The 22,249-nt window shown below is 39.2% G+C and overlaps 1 protein-coding gene and 2 pseudogenes across 2 annotated transcripts; all 3 read right to left on the reverse strand.

Moving 5' to 3' along the window:
• Positions 1-933: 933 nt before the first annotated feature.
• Positions 934-13,739, reverse strand: LOC131019054 (3-hydroxy-3-methylglutaryl-coenzyme A reductase-like; annotated as a pseudogene).
• LOC131019200 (putative E3 ubiquitin-protein ligase XBAT31) lies at positions 5,156-6,378 on the reverse strand (annotated as a pseudogene).
• Positions 13,740-16,328: 2,589 nt separating the features above from the next.
• On the reverse strand, positions 16,329-20,868 carry LOC131014688 (uncharacterized). 2 transcript variants are annotated; one of them, XM_057942740.1, is made up of 8 exons: positions 20,746-20,868; positions 18,673-19,908; positions 18,493-18,583; positions 18,232-18,389; positions 18,096-18,147; positions 17,776-17,855; positions 17,596-17,692; positions 16,329-17,439 (listed from the first exon to the last, which is right to left on the reverse strand). In XM_057942740.1, the coding sequence occupies exons 2-8, from the start codon at positions 19,804-19,806 to the stop codon at positions 16,931-16,933; spliced, it is 2,121 nt and encodes a 706-aa protein (XP_057798723.1). In that variant the 5' UTR covers positions 19,807-19,908; positions 20,746-20,868; the 3' UTR covers positions 16,329-16,930. The 2 variants fall into 2 exon arrangements, with proteins under 2 accessions (XP_057798723.1, XP_057798722.1); XM_057942739.1 differs by having other exon boundaries at positions 20,408-20,786.
• Positions 20,869-22,249: the final 1,381 nt, after the last annotated feature.

Here is a 22,249-nt window from a genome sequence, read left to right on the forward strand (position 1 = left end):
AATCTATATATCCTTACTTTTCAGTTGAACGGTCGAATGTCTGAATTTTCTGATTTCCAGTTACTATAAAAATTTGAGCATTTGAGTTATTTGTAACTAAGGGAGTTTTTGTATGTTCCTTTAGATTGGTCCAGAGTTATCAATAGTGTTCCTTGACTTTTTGTTCAAGGTTTCTACTTTATCTTATCCTGTCTAATAGGCCCTGAACTTGTACATTTTGGAGTATATGATACTTATGAAATAAAGAGAAGGGGAGAAAATATATATATGGGTGTTTAAAATATCGTTAATCTAAGAAACGAAATGCTATAACAGTACGTTATATTTGGCTAATAAAATGCTAGGTTGCAATTCAAATCATTATAGATATAGTATGCGACTTGTATTTGATATTCATTAATTGATCCCATCGGCATTTGTTCATAGATTCATTCAATAGGATCCGAGCATAAGGATAGGTTTTGAAGTATGTAGGCATAGTATCACTGTGATCGAGATCACAGTGATACCTGGTTGCTAGAGTTATTGACTCTGCAGCTACCATATTGGGATTATGTTATTCTCATAGATTGTACAAAATTGATGGATACAGGGAGCATACACTTTAGTTAGTGCAGACTGTGAATGAAGTACATTAAGCACTTGGCACAGTATATCAAGAAAGGTTACCTCTAAGTTCCAAGAGACTGGAGATTGGTTTCTTAGAAGGAAGATAAGTTCAAAATTTGACTTCTCGTGGTAGCTACTTGAGTTGTTTGGAACGCTTGCTTTTGCTTGTTGGGAAGTACACAACTCTTATCTAAAGTATTAGTGTCTACTTTAACTATACATGGATGATGGATATGTCAAATGCAGATGTCCATGATCTTTGAACTTACATTGCACTAGTGGGAATTAATGCTTTGTTTTAGTTTAAAAATGAAGTTCCATTGCCTAGATCTTTCCAGTGACCATGCTTAAATCATGAAAATTCCGCTAAACCAAATAAAATATTGTTTAAAAGATAAGGTTTGCTTCAGGAATATAATTTGGATGTTGATACAGATCCCCCATCAGGAAATTGTTGCTTAGTAATGGGAGTAGGCTTTCCTCACAAAATTGACGTGTGGAAGATTCATTTAGCATATTGAAGTGTTATCTAGTTTTTTCTAAAGCTTCTTCATGAGGTCGATAGATCAACCATGCATACTGAGTGTTTATATACAAGAATGACTTTGTTCTTCTTTATGCCTATATTGATAATGTCTGGGTACTTGTTGCTCAATCTATTTAAATCTTGACAACTAACACATGACCGAACATAGGAGATGCATGGTGTGGATGGATGGCTTTCTTCAGTTCCTTCTTTTTTTTTTCCTTGTTTTTGGTGCTTATAATTTTGTGGGTGAATGTGTTTTCGATCTGGTTTCTGGAGAATAAGACGTCGTCTGAAGTCATTTTCGCACATTTAAATCCAGGGCTTCTTGGTTAGCCTGTATACATGTGGAGAAGTCTGGAGTCTGGACATGTATCGAAGCCCAATGAAAGCTGGTGTTTTTGTCACTGTTTTGTGTTGGATGTTTTTACTCTTACACTTGAATAATATTTACTACATGGTTCGACAGAGTTCACATGTGCTCTTTACATCTCCATGTTTCCATTTTCTCCCATCACCTTATATTGTGAGATCCAATAATCTCAGTGTCTTGGTTGTCTTGTGTATGAATGTATAAATGACACTTCACTTCAATTTGTTGTATTTTGCTACTCTTTAATTTGGCAGCATTTCTATCTCTTGTAATGCTTCCAAAATATTAAACAGAGTATGCCTTTGAGTTATCTTTCAGCAAGTGGCAACCTAACCTCTCTCTGTCAATGTTTACTCTAAAATCGACTACGAATCTATATATATAAGCAGTCACTTCCAAATATAGCAAGTTGTATTTTCCCGTCAAAAATCACTTTATTATTTTTAAAAATATAATTATATTTTTAAATTTTATTTGTTAGTTTATTTCGTCTAAAATGATCATATAATATTCAGTATATATATATATATATATTATTTAATAATTAGAAATAAAAGTATCAAAATATTAATACAGATAAGATTTATGATCATATATGGACTTTTAACATATATATTTATTTATTGACCGCTATCACCCAAAATACAGAGTACTCAAGTTAATATATAACTTTCACCCATAGTAAATTAAAGTGATACACGAATCCACATATATATCTGAAATCTTATTAGTATTAAGATTTTATTAAGTCACCGAAATCTTGATTCTTCACTTATGTCAGATAGAAGAATACATCTCACTGTGATCCTATCAATGCGTTATGACGTACCAGTATAGACAAATAGTCAAGACAAACTATTTCCATCTATACTGCAACCTAGACCAATGACTCATCCTAGAGACATCTCGGCTGTAATCTATTTATATCTCTTAAGTTTATTCCAATTATATGACCTTCTGTGATCTGTTAATCACCATATAATCTACTTATATAGAGATAAATGACATACATATGCAATCATGAACACAATCAGATAGGAGATAAAATAGTGAACACAGGAATCATTGTATGCAAGCGTAAAACGTTCTTGCTTTCAGTATACAAATCCAACAGGGAGAATTGGTTGTTGAGGAAGTCCAAGGTGTTCTGAACGTCCTTGGAAACCATGTTCATCCACATGGCGTCCCCCGTGCTGCACGAGAATCGAATGTACAGATTCTTCCCGGCCACGGTGCATTTGATGCTCTGAAGTCGCCCGAATCTGCTGGAGCTATTGAACACCATTGAAAGGGTGTCGAAGTTAATAGGATTTTCAAGGAAGAGCTTCAACTCTAGAGCTCTTTTGGCAGAGGGAGCTCTGGTCATGGCTGTAAACACAAATTTTTGTATTTCAATTTGATAAAATACAAAATGGGTTACAAAGATAATTTGATAGATATGAAGATAGATTTATGCGGGTTGTAATCTCTAGTTAATCCTCTGATTCTTCTCTTCCATTTGATTCTTGAACAAGCTCGAAGGTTCTTGAAATACTTGTTTTGATGACGCCAATCCAAAGGACTTAAGTCATGATTTTGGATTGAACGTTGAACTTGATTTGATTTGAGAAGAACGTCCTTAGAATTTTGTAAGAACGCTTTGAAGCTTTCGAACTTGATTTGATTTGATTTGAAGAACGTCCTTAGAATTTGTAAGAACGCCTTGAAGCTTTAGGACTTTGTTGATTTGATTTGAGGAAGATCGTTCTTGGAATTTGTAAGAACGCCTTGATCACTTGAAGATTTGAAGGTTTGATCACTTGAAAATACTTGAAGAATACTTGAAGACTTGATAGAATTCTTGAAGACACTTGAAGATTTGAACACTCAAATACTTGAAGATTCGAAGGATACTTGAAGATTTGAATGCTCAAATACTTGAATATTCGAAGGATACTTGAATGTTGCCTTGAAGATCTTGAAGATTTGAAGGATACTTGATGAATACTTGATACTTGATAGAATTCTTTGAACTCCTCAATCTTCCACTTCAACTTGTGATACTAGAGAGAATTCTTTATGCTCTTCGATCTTCCGCTCCTTCGAGTCGTTATAATGAGCACCCCAACACCTCTATTTATAGATTTTAGAGATGGGCTTCGTGGGCTTTATGGGCTTTGGGCCTTCATGCATGGGCCTTAGGGCTTTAGGTGTCTATAAGCCCATTAATTCATTTATGTTAAATATTAATTATATATCTATTTAATTTAGGAATAAAATCCCATTTAATAAAATAGAAAATATAATTGAATATTTAATTCATGAATTTACACGTGGCACGATTTAATTCGACGACAATTTAATTGTCTACAAATTGCCCCATCGAGACTTGTTTATGGACGAAACGTCTTTGGTAATAGACGAGTCTCGAAATATATCTTGATAGTTTAAACTCTTATCGCGGAGTTCTTGATTTTGAATTTTGTAAATAGTTTATACTCGTATTTAGGAGTTCTTCATTTGATTTTGAAATTTTAAATAGTTTATACTCGTATTTAGGAGTTCTTGTATTCCTTTGAATTTTGTAAATAGTTTATACTCGTATTTAGGAGTTCTTCATTTGATTTTGAAATTTTAAATAGTTTATACTCGTATTTAGGAGTTCTTGTATTTCTTTGAATTTATAAATAGTTTATACTCGTATTTAGGAGTTCTTGAATTTCTTTGAATTTTGTAAATAGTTTATACTCGTATTTAGGAGTTCTTCAATTTGGATTTTGAAATTTTAAATAGTTTATACTCGTATTTAGGAGTTCTTCAATTTGGATTTTGAAATTTTAAATAGTTTATACTCGTATTTAGGAGTTCTTGAATTTCTTTGAATTTTGTAAATAGTTTATACTCGTATTTAGGAGTTCTTCATTTGATTTTGATTTTGAATTTGATTGATTTTTTTTTTTTTGGCAATTAAAGATTAATTGCTTAATTACATTTTGAGGTGTGCAACTACCACCCCTAGTTAATATTTGGGACCATTTTCGGTCCAAAACAAATATATGTGGGCTAATAAACTTATCAGCCCAAACCACATTTTCCTTAAGCCCATTTTCGAAAGCTTCACATGGCACTTCTCATTTCAAGTTTACTTTTTTTTTTTTTTTTTCTGCATGTACTGTAGAGTATTCCACCATTTTTTTTTTTGTACAGTTAGAACTCCACCATTTTTTTTTGTGTACAGCTAGAACTCCACCATTTTTTTTCGTGTACAGCTAGAACTCCACCATTTTTGTACCACCATTTTTCTTTGCAACAACTTTGCCTCTTTAGGCATATCAAAGTCTGCAAAAATAGAGCCATGGAGCCTCTACAGAAAACTATAGAAACATCTGGGGTGCTTTTCTCTTTGATACAGCTGGAGTTTTGTTTCTTTCCTTCGTGTACAGCTGGAACTCCACCATTTTTGTATGCTGGCAGCTAGGATTAGGTAGCTAGGATTTTTGGTGAGAAGTTTGCTTATAAATACAGACAATGTTGCCACTCTTCCTCATTCACCAATTCCCTTAGCAGTAGCAAATACTCCTTTACTCAAAAACATGCAAAGTTGCAAACTTGCTTTTGCTCAATTTTCTTGAAATCTTACAAAGCAGATGCAGAGAAAGCTATGTATACCTTCCTTCATGGCAGTTTTGGAACCCCTGGCCCTCGGATTCGAAGCTTGTTTTGCCCAGTCGAAGTTCTTGATCCCCGTATCTACGTCTCAAGGCTCAATGGCTTATCAAGAAGCTCGTCCTCAGCAGCAAACCTGCCTGATCCATGGCTCATCTTGCCAAACGAGCCAACTGTTAATAGGCTCTTGAAGCTGCTGCTCCCCTCACTCAAATTGCGCGACCTCCAAGACTTGCGTGGCTTTGAGGAGTGTGAGGTCACGCTCAATATCATTCTCGACTCTGAGCTAAATCACGACAAGCTTGACTATGTTGCTCCTGCAGAAGGGGCAAACCGGCACAGTAGAGCAAGAAGTTGTTGGTTTGGGCTTATTGTGGCAGCACAAGGCAAGCGTGCATTGTGCACACATTTGGTGGCCACATTCTTGAACCTCAATCGTGCAAACTTGATCGAAGCATATGCAGCAGAGATCTGTATCGCTTGCCTCAGATATATTGTCATCAATTCCAGAGTCGGATGCTGATGGAGACGGGAGAGAGTAAACAGTTCCCTTCAAGATAGTTTTTTCTCTTTCTCTGTTGGCCTCCATCAAGGCTTGTTCTAATAGAGCTTTTGCCTCCTGATTGAGTTCACTGATGAATTTCAAAGGCGATGGCCAAACAAGAGGCTCTGCTGACGAAGGGTTCAGAAGGGCGGCACATGCACCATGGCGATGCCTTGAAGCTACCACATATGGTATTCGCCCTGAGGCGTCTCTTTGGAGTCGATCAGCGCCCCAAGCCAGCAATTCTCTGATGCAATCAAGAGAACCACCTCTTGCAGCCAAATGAAGAGGAGTACTACCAGGAAAGCTATATCCACCAGTCGAAGCACAGACAAGGGCTCCATTATCCAACAATATATGAACACATTGAGGGCGTCTTTGACGCGCTGCCAAGTGCAACGGTGTTGCCCCTTTGCTATCTCTAATTTTACGAACACCTTCCAGGCATATCGACTCGCCTCGCAACCGGGCTATGTTCTTGTCGGAGAGGAATTGCCATAGGTGGAGGAGAAGTCACAAGGGGAGCAGATGCTGAGATCCTTCCTCACACACAAGCTCGTCAAATCCAGTTCGTTGAGCAGGCAGACGTCGAAGCTGAACATCCCCTCGCCGCAGCCGCCGGTCCTGCACAATCCGCTGATCCTTCAAATACAAGTTCAAATTGTTGGGGTTCTTCTGCATATCCTACATCATCTTCACGAAATCAGGCTGGTGGAGATACTCCCGCGTGCTGGGATCACTCGCCAGCCTCACCCACATCTCCGGCCCGAAAGCCTCTCCGAAGGGACTTCCCCCAGACCCGGGCCGCGAGCTCCGGGCCAGAGCGTTCTCGGCGTCGGCGAGGCCTGATTTCAGGCCATCGTTGCTGGGGTCGATTTCGAGGCCTTTTTTTGTAGGCGGAAACGGCGTCGGCGTAGCCGTGGAGGCCCATGTGCGCGGCGCCGAGGTCGACGGTCTTCTGCGCGTCGGGGAAGCTGGTGTGGCTGGAGTCCGAGCCGGACGGGCTGGCGGGGCTCAAATACATGGGCCCTGAGCCGGCGCTGGCGGATTTCTTAAGCGGCGGGGCATCGTCGTCGAACGGCGAATTCTCGCTGGAGAAGAAAAGAAGGGGAGTGCGAGTTACGGATTTGATTTTGTGAGAAGAAAATGGGGATTTCCTTGGGAGAAGTATGGGGATTGGTTTTGGGAGAGTGCAGACAATATTGAGAGAAGAGGTGTTTGGTTTTAGTGAGAGAAAGAAGAGCCCATTTCAATTAAATCAAATAAATCGGGTCCAATTTTGGAAACAAAGTATGGGCCCAAATTTTTTTTGAATCAATCAGCTAGACGAGAGCCACTGTGCTTCTTCCAATTTATTACCATTCACATTTTTTTTTTTTTTTTTTTTTTGCAGTTGGCAATAGAGAAAGCTTGGTGATAGCGACCTTCAAGATTGGCGTAGTCTTATCAACCAAATTCATGGTGGATTTTGCCCCAAACGAGATGTTTTGAGTATTTGCAAAGTTCGGAGTATTATGTACAAGATTGGCGAATTAACCAACTTCATGGAAGATTTTGCCCCAAACGAGATGCTTTGAGTATTTGCAAAGTTCGGAGTCTATTGTCATTATTTCTTTCAGTCTTGACATCTCCATCAGCCCAACTAAAGACTATCCTCAGAGAGTTCATCCAAAAAAATTTGGCAGCAGCCCATCTAAGATCTTATTTGAGTGATGTTTACTTTGCACTTCAGGTGGCTCAATCGGCTTTTAATCAGATTTCGGGTGCGCTCGGATCTGGGCCATTGTGAGTCCAACCTTTGAAGATTGCTGGTTACATTTTCTCTTTGCGCGCATTCGAGCAGGCTAGATGACTCAATGGTGTTCTATTATGTTTGGCGAACATGTGTTTCAACTCCACGAGCGGATTCAACTTTAGCTTGGAGAGAAGTGAATTTGTCGATGCATAGCCGACCTCAATGCCAGATGACTCAATTCTTTGACAGGTTTTGGGTGCGCTCAGGCCTGGGATTGTTTGAATCTGGTTTGAGTGAGGTTGTTGTTATGTTTGGCATCTCACGAAGTTGGGAGAATTCTGCAGGCTCGAGAAGATTGAGTATTTTCTTCTTGATGCTTAAGCCAAGGAGAATGAGGCCATCGTCCGAATTGCTTTGATCAAGGAAGTGCTTGCTATGATAGAGAGGTGGAAAACAGAGATGACGTTGTCCTTCAAGCAAGATAGTGCCTCCTTTCATATTGTCCGAGGTGCAATCCCAGAATTCAAAAGAGAGTTTGACAAACATAAAGTTGCACATGTTGATGAGGAAATGCTGCGGAATTTTGAAGACTTCAGAGTCACTTTTGATCTCTGCTCAGAGAACTTTGGAGGATCAAAACCCATTTACTTAGTATTGGTGCAAACCGCAGTTTCTATCATTTCTCTCTTGATGATTCTTATTTGATTTGTGATGGATATTTTGACATCTTCTCCAAATGCTCGTGCTTCTTTTGATGGCTTGATTTTCTTCCCAATTTGAGACATATTCGGCTTCACATAATCAACTTAAATCATAACTTTGATGATATAAATTGAAAAGAGTCAAACACAATTCATGACTGAACCTAGAAATTATCTAAGCTGCCTACGTACCCTTTTTGAAAAGGATCAAGTCAAAACGTAGTTCATATGATCAACGGGTGTTTGAGATTGGGTGCCGTGCACAGTTTATACTCATGCGGGCCAGGAGTAACATGCAGTTTAGGCTCGTGCGTCAAGGAGCTGTCTTCATACACTCCATTTTGTCGCTTTTCTTCATCTGACTCATTTTTTGGCTTTTCTGCTTTTCTATTTTTTTTTTGGCTTTTTATGCTTTCCATTTTTTTGGCTTTTCTATATATATATATATATATATATATATATATATATTTTTTTTTTTTTTGGAACTATATACATATGTACATGCTTCAACTCCTACCACCCTTCAAGGATAGTAGTACTTCAAGAACTTTCCTTTGAGAGTGATAACAATTGGCCTCCTTGCAGCGAGGGCCATGTCTCCAATTTGAAAAGAGGGCGCTCGCACTGCTTTGTTGAAGGATCTTGAAGGAAGAGCTTGATAGTATTCCAATTTTTGCTGGACTTCTAGTCTATCTTCATCCAGAGTTTCCAGTTCTTTGGGGCTTAAGTGCGAATTCTCTTCTCCAACGACCATTTTCTCGCAGGAGGTGATATGGTTTGTTGTGACAACGTCTTCATCTTTTCGGCGAGGATCTTTGCAATCAAAACACGTCTTTATGCTTTTATTTCTCTGGCGTATGAAGGCTATATTCTCTGCAACGCTTGTTGTGATAACGCCACTTCTAACGAGACTTGCAATTTCACGGCGCACTTGACTTTGAGTAGTATGAGGAAGAGGAACTGGATTACTAGCACTATTAGTAGTGTAGTAAGAGGAAGCCACACTTTCTCTATCTTCTTGATCTATGGCATCTCGTGTGAAGATGGTGGTCTTCATTTGAGCTTTCATTTTTTTCCCACATGACATAATCAAAGTGGTGTATCTTTTCATTCGAGGATGGATCAAACTTCTCAATTTCTCTGTTATGTGCAGTTCATCACTCCCTTTTGTCTTGCTTCGTCTCCATGATTTGCCTTTGCCAAGTCTTTTAAAGACAGATACTCGTTGAGCTTCTCTTCTACCCATCATTCTGAAAACAGAAACCCTTTGAATGTTTGACGATTCCAGGGTTTGTTGGGTGCTAGTATAGTTAGTGGCAGCTCTTTTGATGGCGATACGAACGGGACTCTGCGCTGTATATCCCAAACCTGCTTTGGAGTTTTGGCCCGCGTTATCAGTCTTTTCCAAATGAGACTTTGACATAGAGCTTTCTTGAGGATTGTATCCAGCATTCACGAGGAGTTTATATGCCTTCGGACCAAAGTGCTTTGAGAGTTCTTTGTTTGAGAGATCTTCATGATCTGTGATGCTACTTTGCTTTGGTCGGACAAACCCTTCAAATGGTTGGTGAATTGGCTTCTTGGCATCAATCTTCGTTAAAGGCATGGTGAATCCTTCCATCTTCAGAAAAGATTCTTCTTTCTTTTTCTCCTGGCAAGATCTCAACTCGTCATGTGATGTATCATCTTTCACCATTGAGACTTTGGTTCTTTCCAAATAGAACTTAGCATCAGCAAAATGTGATTCTGCTTCCGTAAACGGCTTTTGATCACCAACCACTTTTCTTACGGCGCCATTTTGATAGTACTTGAAGCATTGGTGCAATGTAGAAGGAACAACACCATTTTCATGAAGCCATGGTCGACCCAGAAGCATATTGTAGGACGTCTTGGCATCGATAACATGAAGCAACGCCGTCGAATCCATGTCCTGCATCAGCAATCGCAACCTTATAGTTCCAAGAGCTCTTTGCCCTTCATGATTGAAACCTTGGATCATCAATCGACTTTTTGACAGCTCATCTACTTGGATTCCCAATTGCTTCAAAGTCCTTAGTGGCAAAATATTGACCGCTGAGCCTCCATCGATGAGAATTCGATTGACTTTCTGCTCCTGTGTATAACAACTCACGAACAATGGCTTGTTATGAGGTTCAGATCCAAGCTGCAAGTCTTCATTGGAGAATGTGATTGCCAATGCATCATCATCTTCATCCAAATTTAGCTCAGGTTCTTCATCTACTTGATTGGATGTATCATACAGAGCTCCAATACCTTCTATTATGTCATTCAAGTCGGTGGAGACCATATTTACAGCAGTAGCGTCTTCTTCAAGAGATATTTTCCCTTCTCGAGCTAAACGCATGACCCTGTCTTTAAAGATGAAGCAATCATGTATGGGGTGCCCAACCAGACGATGGTATTTGCAGTAACTTGGATCGTCTGTCCTCCCTGCTTCATTTGGTCGCTTCATTTCTGGCAACTCGATAAGCTTTTCTTTGATCAGGTCATCAAAAATTCCTGAAACATCAGAGTCTAAGAATGGATATTGTTTTTGTTGCATTTCTTTCAAGGTAGGTCTTCTTTGCCCCACGTCTCGGGAAGAGTTCTGATTGTCTCGTGAAGTGTTCTGGTTGCCTTCTTGTCCAGCTTCTCTCTTTAAGAATTTCACCGAAGTTGCCTTAATCGCCATGGATTCTCTCTTTGGTGTTTCATCGGATGGTTTGCTTCCTTTCTTGAATTCTGGCTTGAATTTGCGAGGTTCTCGGATTGGTGGTCCTTCGATCCCGCTTGCCATCATGCTCAACTCCATATCATGAGCTCTAGTGGCTAGTTCCTCGAATGTTCTTGGCTGGATTCCTCGCAAGATGTATTGCAAGCCCCAATGCATCCCTTGAATACACATTTCGATGACAGATGATTCAGACAATCGGTCCTTGCAGTTGAGACAAAGGTTTCTCCATCGGTTGATGTAATCAATGACTGGCTCTTCTTTGAATTGACACGAACTTGTGAGCTCCACCATGCTGACAGTTCTTCTAGTGCTATAGAAGCGGTTGAGGAACTCATGCTCCAGTTGTTCCCAACTATCAATTGAGTTTGATTCTAAGTCGGTGTACCAATCAAAGGCATTACCTTTCAATGAGCGAACAAACTGTTTGACCAAATGATCTCCATAAGTACCAGCGTTGTTGCATGTTTCAATGAAATGAGCCACATGTTGTCTCGGATTTCCTTGGCCATCAAATTGTTGGAATTTAGGGGGCTGATAACCAAGAGGCATCCTCATACTGTCAATTCGCCGAGTATATGGCTTGGAGTAGGTTAACGATGACTTGGAGTTTCCATCGGAGTTATTCTTCATTGTTGCTTCGATGAACTCTTTGAGTTGGTCAATGGGAATGAGGCCACCAGACGAGAAGAGAATGTCTTTTCCTGAAGGCCTTTTTCCATCACTCTTTGATTTGTCTTTGGAGATTTCTTCATCGTTATTCTCTCCATCTTCTTCGCTTTCTTCGCCTTCCCTATCGTTGTTGGCGTGGCTTGAATCTCCTTTTTCTCTTTTAAGCTTTGCAATCTGGGCATCTTGCTCTTGGATGTGCTTGGTTAGAGATTCAACCATCTTTGTCAAGTTCAAGAGTTGTTCCTCCATGGTGGAAGTGTTTGTCATCATGACACTTGCATGGAGTTGATAATTTTCAGTGGGGAATGTGAAGCTTCTCTTAGAGTTGTCATCTTCTTCATGGATAGATGGAAGATGAAAGATCGGCTTGGATACTCCTTGCATCGATTTTGATTTGCTTCGCGTTATCATACCGACGCTTGCCGAAGAAACTTTGGATGAAGCTGGAGCAGCTGCATTTGATTGAGTAGACATAGTTCAAGATTTTTGGTGAAGAGTAGAGATGAGAGGTAGAGATGTCCCACCGGGCGTGCCAAAATTTGTAAACACAAATTTTTGTATTTCAATTTGATAAAATACAAAATGGGTTACAAAGATAATTTGATAGATATGAAGATAGATTTATGCGGGTTGTAATCTCTAGTTAATCCTCTGATTCTTCTCTTCCATTTGATTCTTGAACAAGCTCGAAGGTTCTTGAAATACTTGTTTTGATGACGCCAATCCAAAGGACTTAAGTCATGATTTTGGATTGAACGTTGAACTTGATTTGATTTGAGAAGAACGTCCTTAGAATTTTGTAAGAACGCCTTGAAGCTTTCGAACTTGATTTGATTTGATTTGAAGAACGTCCTTAGAATTTGTAAGAACGCCTTGAAGCTTTAGGACTTTGTTGATTTGATTTGAGGAAGATCGTTCTTGGAATTTGTAAGAACGCCTTGATCACTTGAAGATTTGAAGGTTTGATCACTTGAAAATACTTGAAGAATACTTGAAGACTTGATAGAATTCTTGAAGACACTTGAAGATTTGAACACTCAAATACTTGAAGATTCGAAGGATACTTGAAGATTTGAATGCTCAAATACTTGAATATTCGAAGGATACTTGAATGTTGCCTTGAAGATCTTGAAGATTTGAAGGATACTTGACGAATACTTGATACTTGATAGAATTCTTTGAACTCCTCAATCTTCCACTTCAACTTGTGATACTAGAGAGAATTCTTTATGCTCTTCGATCTTCCGCTCCTTCGAGTCGTTATAATGAGCACCCCAACACCTCTATTTATAGATTTTAGAGATGGGCTTCGTGGGCTTTATGGGCTTTGGGCCTTCATGAATGGGCCTTAGGGCTTTAGGTGTCTATAAGCCCATTAATTCATTTATGTTAAATATTAATTATATATCTATTTAATTTAGGAATAAAATCCCATTTAATAAAATAGAAAATATAATTGAATATTTAATTCATGAATTTACACGTGGCACGATTTAATTCGACGACAATTTAATTGTCTACAATGGCGTCGCTGAAGAGGGAGCTAGTGGCGCCTACAGAGGCGTAGATAGCCTTGCATAATTTATTGGTGCTCGCGACCAAGCAGCCCTTCGTCGTCGCCATGGGCACCGAGTACTCGTGCTCATCCAACAACAGCGGGCCGACAACCCCCACTAGAATCTGCACGTATCCGACCGGCATCTCGCAGCACTGTCTAAGTATCAATTCGTAATCGAATTCGTTTAAAGGAAGCCCTTCCAGAGACTTTCTGGTTATCCACCGCAAAGCCTCGTGGCGGACGACGGCGACACGACAACAATTGCCCAATTTCGATTCTAGAGCATAGGAGGGGATCTTTCCCTCCACCATCGAGTTCACAATTTCCTCATCTTCTTCGTTGGTAACCTCAATTTTCTCAATTTTGAGATCATCGAATTTGGGGGCGGCGACAACGCAGGGGATTTTAGGTGATTCCTCTTTCACCATCAAACGGTCAAAATCGTTGTTCGTATGTGAAGACGGCGGCGATGTCGGAGAGAGTAACGACGTGGAGAGGAGTGGAGTTACGGATCTTCTCGCGCCACCGGAGGAGCATGAAGTAAACCACCAAGAAGAAGAGAGTGAAGAAGAAGGCGTTGGTGAGGTGCAACGGAAGCGGGAAGGTGTCGGAGGTGGCCCCATTTCTGAAATTAAAAAAAATAAAAGGTAATGGACGGTAAACGACCGTTTATGGCCTGGGTTTAATTGCTTATTTTTTGGACTTTAGGGGCTTATTTGATCCAATGTAGAGAATAGGGAGTAAACACTCTTAGGGGTCTCTACCTTAGGAGTGCATCTACAGCTTAACCAATATAACTATTACTATGCATAGCACATGAGCAAAACTAGTATCATTCAAAAACTCATTTGTACCTTAACCCAAATAATTATTATTGTGCATAGCACGGGAACAAAACTAGTATCACTCAAAAACTCATCTGCACCTTAACCCAAATAATTATTAATGTGCATCGCACGGAAGCAAAACTAGTATCACTAATAAACTCTATTTGATTTAGCGTTTTGAATAGTGGAATTCTACGTATGAATTTAGTTATTATTTTCGGTCTTATGTACCTACTATGTTGCATGATTCTCTCATTAAATCTCAAATAGGATTGAATGAAACTATAGTTTGATAATCATATCTCATCTGAAACAAATAAACATGTATTCTATTGACAAAAACATAGATACGAGAAGCCACACAAATTAAAGATAACTCAATGCACCTTGCCCTTTTATGATGCTACTATTGACTTGGAGAATCCTCTAAAATGGCAAAATTGGAAATGTTATTTATAGTAATTGTATTATTTAATGGTTGTATTGATTACCATCACATGCATCTTTAAGTAATAAATATTTTTTTTACTCATTAAATGTCGACGCATGTTAATCAATAATCACCGAGTTTTGAATATGAAACCGAAACAGATAAAGAGTTAAACAAACTTCGAACATAGTAGTATAACATAACTATATTTCTCAGCATGAGAAAGAAAAATAATACGTACAAAACGTTACAAATACTGTAATAATATTAACCACTTCCATTGAAGCTGAACAATTGAATAAGTTGGGAAATTATGCACCAACTATACACGCGGAATATCTATTTACATAAAATGTTACCATAAACAACAAAACTTTTTTCCATTCCTTTTTTCTTTTTCTTTTTTAAACTATCAAATCCCTTAATTTTACACTCATAAATATAAACATCTCAATGCATTAACATCATCCACAACTCCGACTGCTGCAGCATCAACCTCCGGCTGTAGAATCTGTCGAGCCAGCCTCTTGGAGACGCATCCAACAGTCTCCGGGAGACGGCACTAAAGTCGCAAAGGGGCAAAGAGAATGCAGTCAGTCTCAGAAATGGATGCTTCGTAATCCCTAGGGATGTCAATGGGTGGGTTTTACCCGGACCAGAACCAGAACCGTTCATTACCCGTTAAGCTATAAGCAATGGTTCTGGTTATGGTTCTAGACCCGACCCATTTAGACCCTAAACCTGACGGGTCCAGATCCGACCCGACCCGTTTGTTATGGGTCCAGTCCGACCCGACCTGTTTTGCCGCTAACCCACCACCACCCACCCCTCCATTTTTTTTTTTTTTTAAAATTTTTCCTCCCCAATCCCACCACAGCCCCGCCACCCCCACCCACCCCCCACCCCCCCCACCCCCCTCCAAATTTTTTTTTTTTTTTTTTCAAAAAATTTTCCTCCCCAATTCCACCCCAGCCCCGCCACCCCCACCCACCCCACCCACCCCCCACCCACCCCTCAAATTTTTTTTTTTTTAATTTTTTTTTAAAATTTTTCCTCCCCAATCCCACCCCAGCCCCGCCACCCCCACCCACCCCACCCACCCCCCACCCCCCCCTCCAAATTTTTTTTTTTTTTTAAAAATTTCCTCCCCAATTCCACCCCAGCCCCGCCACCCCCACCCCCCCCCCTCCAAAAAATTTTTTTTTTAATTTTTTTAAAAATTTTTCCTCCCCAACCCCACCCCAGCCCCGCCACCCCCACCCAATTTTTTTTTAATTTTTTTAAATTTAAAAAAAATTAATTTTTTTTTTTAAATTAAAAAAAAATTGGAGGGGGGGTGGGTGTGGGTGGGGGTGGCGGGGCTGGGGTGGAATTGAGGAGGAAATTTTTTTTAAAAATTAAAAAAAAAAATTGGGGGGAGGGGGGGGTGAGGGGGGGTGGGGGTGGCGGGGCTGGGGTGGAATTGGGAGGAATTTTTTTTTAAAAATTAAAAAAAAAAATTTTGGAGGGGGGGTGGGGTGGGGGTGGGTGGGCTGGGTGTGGGTGGGGGTGGCGGGGCTGGGGTGGGGTGGAATTGAGGAGGAAATTTTTTTTAAAAATTAAAAAAAAAAAATTGGGGGGGGGGGGGGGGGGGGGGTGGGTGGGGGTGGCGGGGCTGGGGTGGAATTGGGGAGGAAATTTTTTTAAAAAAATTAAAAAAAAAAAAAAATTTTTTGGAGGGGGGGTGGGGGGTGGCTGGGGGTGGGGGTGGCTGGGTCTTGGTCATGAGACCATGGGCTTTCTTAAGTTTGGTAATGGGTATTATTGGGTCTATGGGTCTTATAATACCCATGGGTAATTAACCTACCCACACCCATTAATTTTTCACTTAATGGTCTGGTCCGGTGTGGATCCATTAAGCAATGGGTCGGTTCTGGTTCCGGAACCGTAACAATTTTAATGGTTCTGGTCCGGGTAAAACCCACCCATTGACATCCCTAGTAATCCCTTTCACTATTCCATCAAGAATCAAAATGGCAGACAAATGAAAACTCAATTATGCAGCCACAAAGAAACCATTCCCCACTACTTTTCCTACAACAGATTCCGGCCACCACCCCCTCCTCTAGCACAGTCCCACCACGAAAAAAACGTATGGAAGAGACAATTCGAGGCCCCACGAGCACCTCTATAATGCACATCAATCTCAAGCAGAGATAGTTTCTTTCTCATAGTTTCTCAGATGGGCCAGCAGATAAAGATCCACCGAGACTTAATAAATTAAAGAATCAGCGATATAATTAAGCCAAGCAACGAAAAGATGAGGTGATATGGCAAACCTCAGCTATTCTTGACAATGTGCCCTTTCAAGAATTCAAATATTTGACTCCAGCCAGCTGTTGTTGCCCACCTGATGTCAAATAAGTGCTTACATCGGACGGGGCCCAATGGTTCTCAATCCTCGAATACCCCCAAAATACGTAGCGATTTAGTGGATAGGGTTACTTGCCAGCCCATCGTGCAATGAATTCACAGGCACATACAAAAGCCGCCTCTCAAAGGAGATCATATCCAGTTTCTAATACTGATGTTGCCTTATGTTAAAGTGGAATTGGCAGACCATAATTGTGGAATGACCTAATCCGTCCGTCCCAGGTAGCGGTGACGATAACCATGCCCCATGCATGAGAAGTTGATGAACTCTGGAAAGAAGTCCTGAAGAGCTTGTACTCGGACTTGCTCATCGAAGATGTTATGGCTCGGGGACTTGGTGCAGGAAGCTTTTCCTCCGGCCATGTTGCTGAGCCCCTCGAGTTGGAGTCTATGGGAAAATCTTGGCTTAGTGAGAAGCCAGTGGATGAAAAGAATGGCAATGAATGAACTGAGCTGTTGCGGAGCGTGTTAGATTTTAAGCCAGGCCATGTTATAGCAACGGAGGCATCAGCTGAGAAGCATTCGAATGACCTAACAAGTTTTGGGTGTGAGAAAGTTGATTCTCCCTCACCATTATAGCTCCAAATATAAATATGTGAATCCTCAGATGCTGATACAATATGCTTTCCGCATGGAGTTAACGAGGCAGAAATCTGGTTCCCTGTATTGCGAAGGCCTGGCCACAAGGATAGCGATTAGTTAATTTACAGAAATTTGGGAAACTGGTCAAGAATAATTTTCACCGAAATCAGGAGTAAAGCCAAACAGGTAGCTAGCACCTGAATCTATACATAATTTGTAACAAAAAATACAAAAAGAATAAAGTATATACCTTTGTATTTTTCGATCACATTTAGTGCACCATCTACAATTCTGACTTGTGAATCAGCAGAAGTAACCAAGATTTTTGCTGGGTCGTGTGGTAAGAACTGCATCATTGTAAACGATAATTTAACAAATAAATAAATAAAGCAAGCTAATATTCTCGTAAAGTCAGTTATTCGGCACTAACCTGAAAGCCAATTATCCTTTTGCAGGGCGACTTCTTCTTACCGGCTAAACACATCTGTCTCTCCAGCTGGAAGTGATTATCTGATACAAGCAACAAAAGAAATTAATGTCCTGCAAAATACACGTCCAATTTAAAGTAAAATCATAATTTATCATTGAAAAGAAAAGGCCACAAATCAGCATGAAGAATAATTGGAGATAAAACTAGACAAATAATAATTGAATAATGACATTTACACAATTCAAAACAGAGAAATAGAAATAAATGACATTCACAAAGGCTAGAACAGAGGAAAGTTCGAGAATTCCATAAAAAGTTACCTGATATATTGAAGAAGTGACAGGTCCCTGTAATACAACCAATGATCCCTCCCTGTTTAACAAGCAAATCTAAAATAATTACAAATATGGCTTATGAGATATAAAGTTGTAATATAAACAGGGCAGTAAAACAGACCTGTGCATCAGGGCGGTACGAAACAGCAGTGACTATGTCCTTTGTTTCCGTCCAGTCAATAACTTGAGAGCCGCTGATGCTCCACATTCGGACCTTTCCATCTATTGAACCACTGATGAAGTAATCGTCATCGACAGGGTTGAACTGAACGCAGGTTACTGCACAGCATTACGTGGGGTCTTTAGCCAAGGAAATCAGCAACAAAAAACCAGATTTAGTTTTAAATTTTTCGTTTCATTAAGGCATACAACAAGTACTTACCGTAATCTGTATGGTGGAAGACCTTGACACAATGGTCAACCCCGACCATCCACAAGCGAACAGTTTTATCAACGGATGATGAAAGCAGGCACTGCAAGGAAACAAATAAGACTGTTTATTCCCATTTAACCAAAACCAAATTATATTATTCTACAAATTGATTGCAAGTATTACACCTACATTATTCTTTGACCATGAAATATCCAAGATCTCCCCGCTGTGTCCATGGAAAACATGCAATGGCTCCTCTAAAATACGGAAAACCTTTCGAGGGAAAACAATACAGGCAGAGTCTGGTGTCTTTCTCAGCCCCATAGATTTACCAAATCTATCTTTTTCCGCTATGCGAGGTGCCAATTCAGAAAGATGATTCACCGAGAAGTACACACATGATGGATCTGCATCCGGAATGTCAATCATTTCTGATCTCTCATCTTCCACCACTTGCCATATTCTCACAATCTTGTCTTCACCAGCGCTTGCTAGGTACTGCCCATCAAGGCTGAATTTCATCGCCAATATTGACCCCTCGTGGGCTTGGATATCTTGTCCTGTGAAGAGGCCTGAGAGTTCTTTTAGCTTTTTCCGACAATGTTGAACCTTGACCCTACGATTCTTTTTCCCCTGAGCTTGGCTGAAACAATGTAATCTCGCATCATCTTTATCATCTTTCACATTCACACTCATCATACAACTCATGGAGCGCCATTTACTCAACCACCTATCCATCAATCTATCAATGAAAGTAGGTGCATCATGATTGAACTCAATCTCCCTCTTTACAAGTTGCTGACCTGAGGGAGAGGATTGAGCCTCAAATTTTCCAGATGATTGAAACTGGTCCAACCCACCGGCCCAAACCTCTCCTAGCCTGTCATTTTGCACCACCCTAAATTCAGTTCCAACATTACAAGTCCTACTGATATCATTTGAACCGATTCCATGGGGCATATCCAAATCATCAGCATTCCAACTAGACAAAGAAGAGAGGCTAGAAGAGAAACTATCTTTGATACCTGAAGTTCCCAACACAGCCCCATCGTCCTCCATAATTCTGTAAATATCTCCAATGAAAAAACCACCATCACCACTATCACGGGCATCCACAGAATTCTCTCCCTCAGATGCATCGGGGCTCAGCATCCATTTAATGAATTTGCTGCGGCGCTCCCTAACACTTCGAGGTATACTAGTCCATAGCTCATATTCCCAATCTTTAGATGATGAGACATTATCCACATCAGGCTCTTGTGCAATGTGCTCGAGGGCGTCAAAAAACCGCGATTCTTCGCCCTCGTCACTGAAGCTATCCATGACTGCTCAAGTTCAAGCCATGGAAAGACAAAGTAGACCCCTCTTCAAAAGATAAGCTTTTGAAAACCTAGGCAATGTGCTTATTGCTTTCCAATATAAAACCTTTAAACAAACAGAGAGAAACACAGATTAAGTGATAAAAAAATTGCTGACTAAACAAACACAGCAGCACCACAACCAAGGTTTTCAGCAAAACTATAAAACAATATTAAAATAGAAACACCACAACAGCAAGAACATAAAACAATTACTATACAAAGTGATAACTAAACATGGGAAACATAAACAATAGATCCAACATGGATCCCAATCCACACACATTGTAACTGGCCCTTCCACATCAATAGCTCCCACAACAATAACAAATAAAAAAATGAAGAGGAAAAATTCAAACTTTTCATCTAGAAAGAACACAGAAACCCGAACACATTTAACCCAGAAACCGAAAACCCATCACCTAAAAACGACTTTCCAAACCCCCAACAACGAATTATGGCATTAAAGGCTATAGTTGGGCGAATTAAACAAATATCATCAAGAAAACCACATCATTTGCAACGATATAACAATGAAAAGTCATAGAATTGGAAGATTTGCTCACATGGGTTTGATTCAGATTTATGAGATCGAATTAGAACAGAGGGATCGAGGGGTTTGGTTTCTCTCTCTACAAAGTAGAAAGGGAGCAACAAATAGGACTGCCCATTAAAGAAAATGGGAATTCGAGAAAAATCATAGCTCATGGAAAAATTAAGGGGGCCAAAAAAGAGGGTGAAAAAATAATCTAAAAATGGAAAATGAAAAAGGCAGAAATTCCTTGATATCCGTGAATGGATGGCCCGAGAAACGAGATTGCGAGCTCCGTTTGTGTGTGTGTTGTGTGTGTAACAGTGCGTGTGCTAAACAGTATTCTCTGCAATTATGCCCCAATTTACTCACCGAAATTTTCTCTCTCTCTCCATATACATATATCAGGAATACAACCAAACGATTTTTAATAATATAGATAAGATAAAATAGAGAATTTTCTATATATAAGAAGATGTTTTAAAAAAAAAAAACTAATGCAATAATTTTATTTAAATTATATCGTCGGGGATAAAGACAAAAGACTAATAAAAGGTAAGCAATTTTCCTTGTTTTCTTTTTGTGAGGTTATGACTACATTTTTATTATAAGAAACTGCAAATTTGAATAATTTTATATATAAAAAAAGGGCTAATTGCCTTCTAAGGACACTAAAGTTAGATTGGACTGACTCATTATGTCAATAAAGTTTGTATAGATTGCTATGTTTTTAATCGCCCTTTGCATCTATTCGTTCGATATATATCGTTCAATATAGATCACTCACATATTTTAATATAATTTTTACAGTATGAATCACTTACTATAATACGTATAAGTAAATATCTTAATAGAATATGTGTACGATCCGCACTGTACGAACATTTGCATTATTAAAATATATACATATTATTTTTGGTGATGTTATTGAATATTACCAAAGGCATATAATAAACGATTTTTGATTGTTTAGTCATTGGAGTCTATTATACATGTATATGTGTTAATAGAGATGATTTGGTAAATATTATTCAACTATGATTTATTATTTCCATCATAAAATCATTTCAGTTAATTTATCTTCAATTTTCTTTCTTTAATAAAGATCTTTTTTTTGTTGAATAAAATTATCTCTCGGACTTTTATACTCAAATTATCTAAACATTTTTACAACTTTTAAATTATTGTAACTTATAAATTCTGTAAATAAGTTTAACCAAACACTTACGCGAGTTGTTTTTATCTAGGTCCCAATTAAAGCAGTTTTTTAGTATAATTAAATTTTAAGTTGAGCCTTTTTCCTTCTTTAATTAATGCTCGATCCTATTTTGTTGTTGGTTTAACAAATGGATGAGGTCATTTTTGTATTAGCAGTGAAAATCAATAATTGTTCTCAAAAAATAGTTTTAATTTATGGCCAAAATTAAGTATTTTAGATGGAATTTCTCTCGCCCCTTCTTTATTGTACGTAAAAAAACATAACATCTATCTATTTTCCTTACTTTCACGTCTTTCGCCGAAATCCTAGTTCTTCGTCGCGCCACCACCGCTCTGAAGTCATAATCTTCCCATCGTGTTGCTAAAACCTTTGCTCTGACACACTGTCGTCAATATACTAACATATACTTCGGTCAATTTCTTATTTTTTTCGAAATCTCTTTCTCATGTTGCCATCTTTTTCTCCGATTTTCTTCGTCGTTGCCGTCAACATCATCTTCTCCAGATCACAGTGAAATATGACTTCTATGAGTTCGAATAGTTCAAGGAGTTCCAGATCTACGATAATTATGAGATGTAAATCTATATCTAAAAAGATCTGGAACGAAACTGTAAGAATTCGTATTATCATTTTCAAGATCTGTCGTGTCACCTGAAG

This window comes from Salvia miltiorrhiza, chromosome 3 (genome assembly GCF_028751815.1).
Source record: "Salvia miltiorrhiza cultivar Shanhuang (shh) chromosome 3, IMPLAD_Smil_shh, whole genome shotgun sequence".
Taxonomy (NCBI): domain Eukaryota; kingdom Viridiplantae; phylum Streptophyta; class Magnoliopsida; order Lamiales; family Lamiaceae; genus Salvia; species Salvia miltiorrhiza.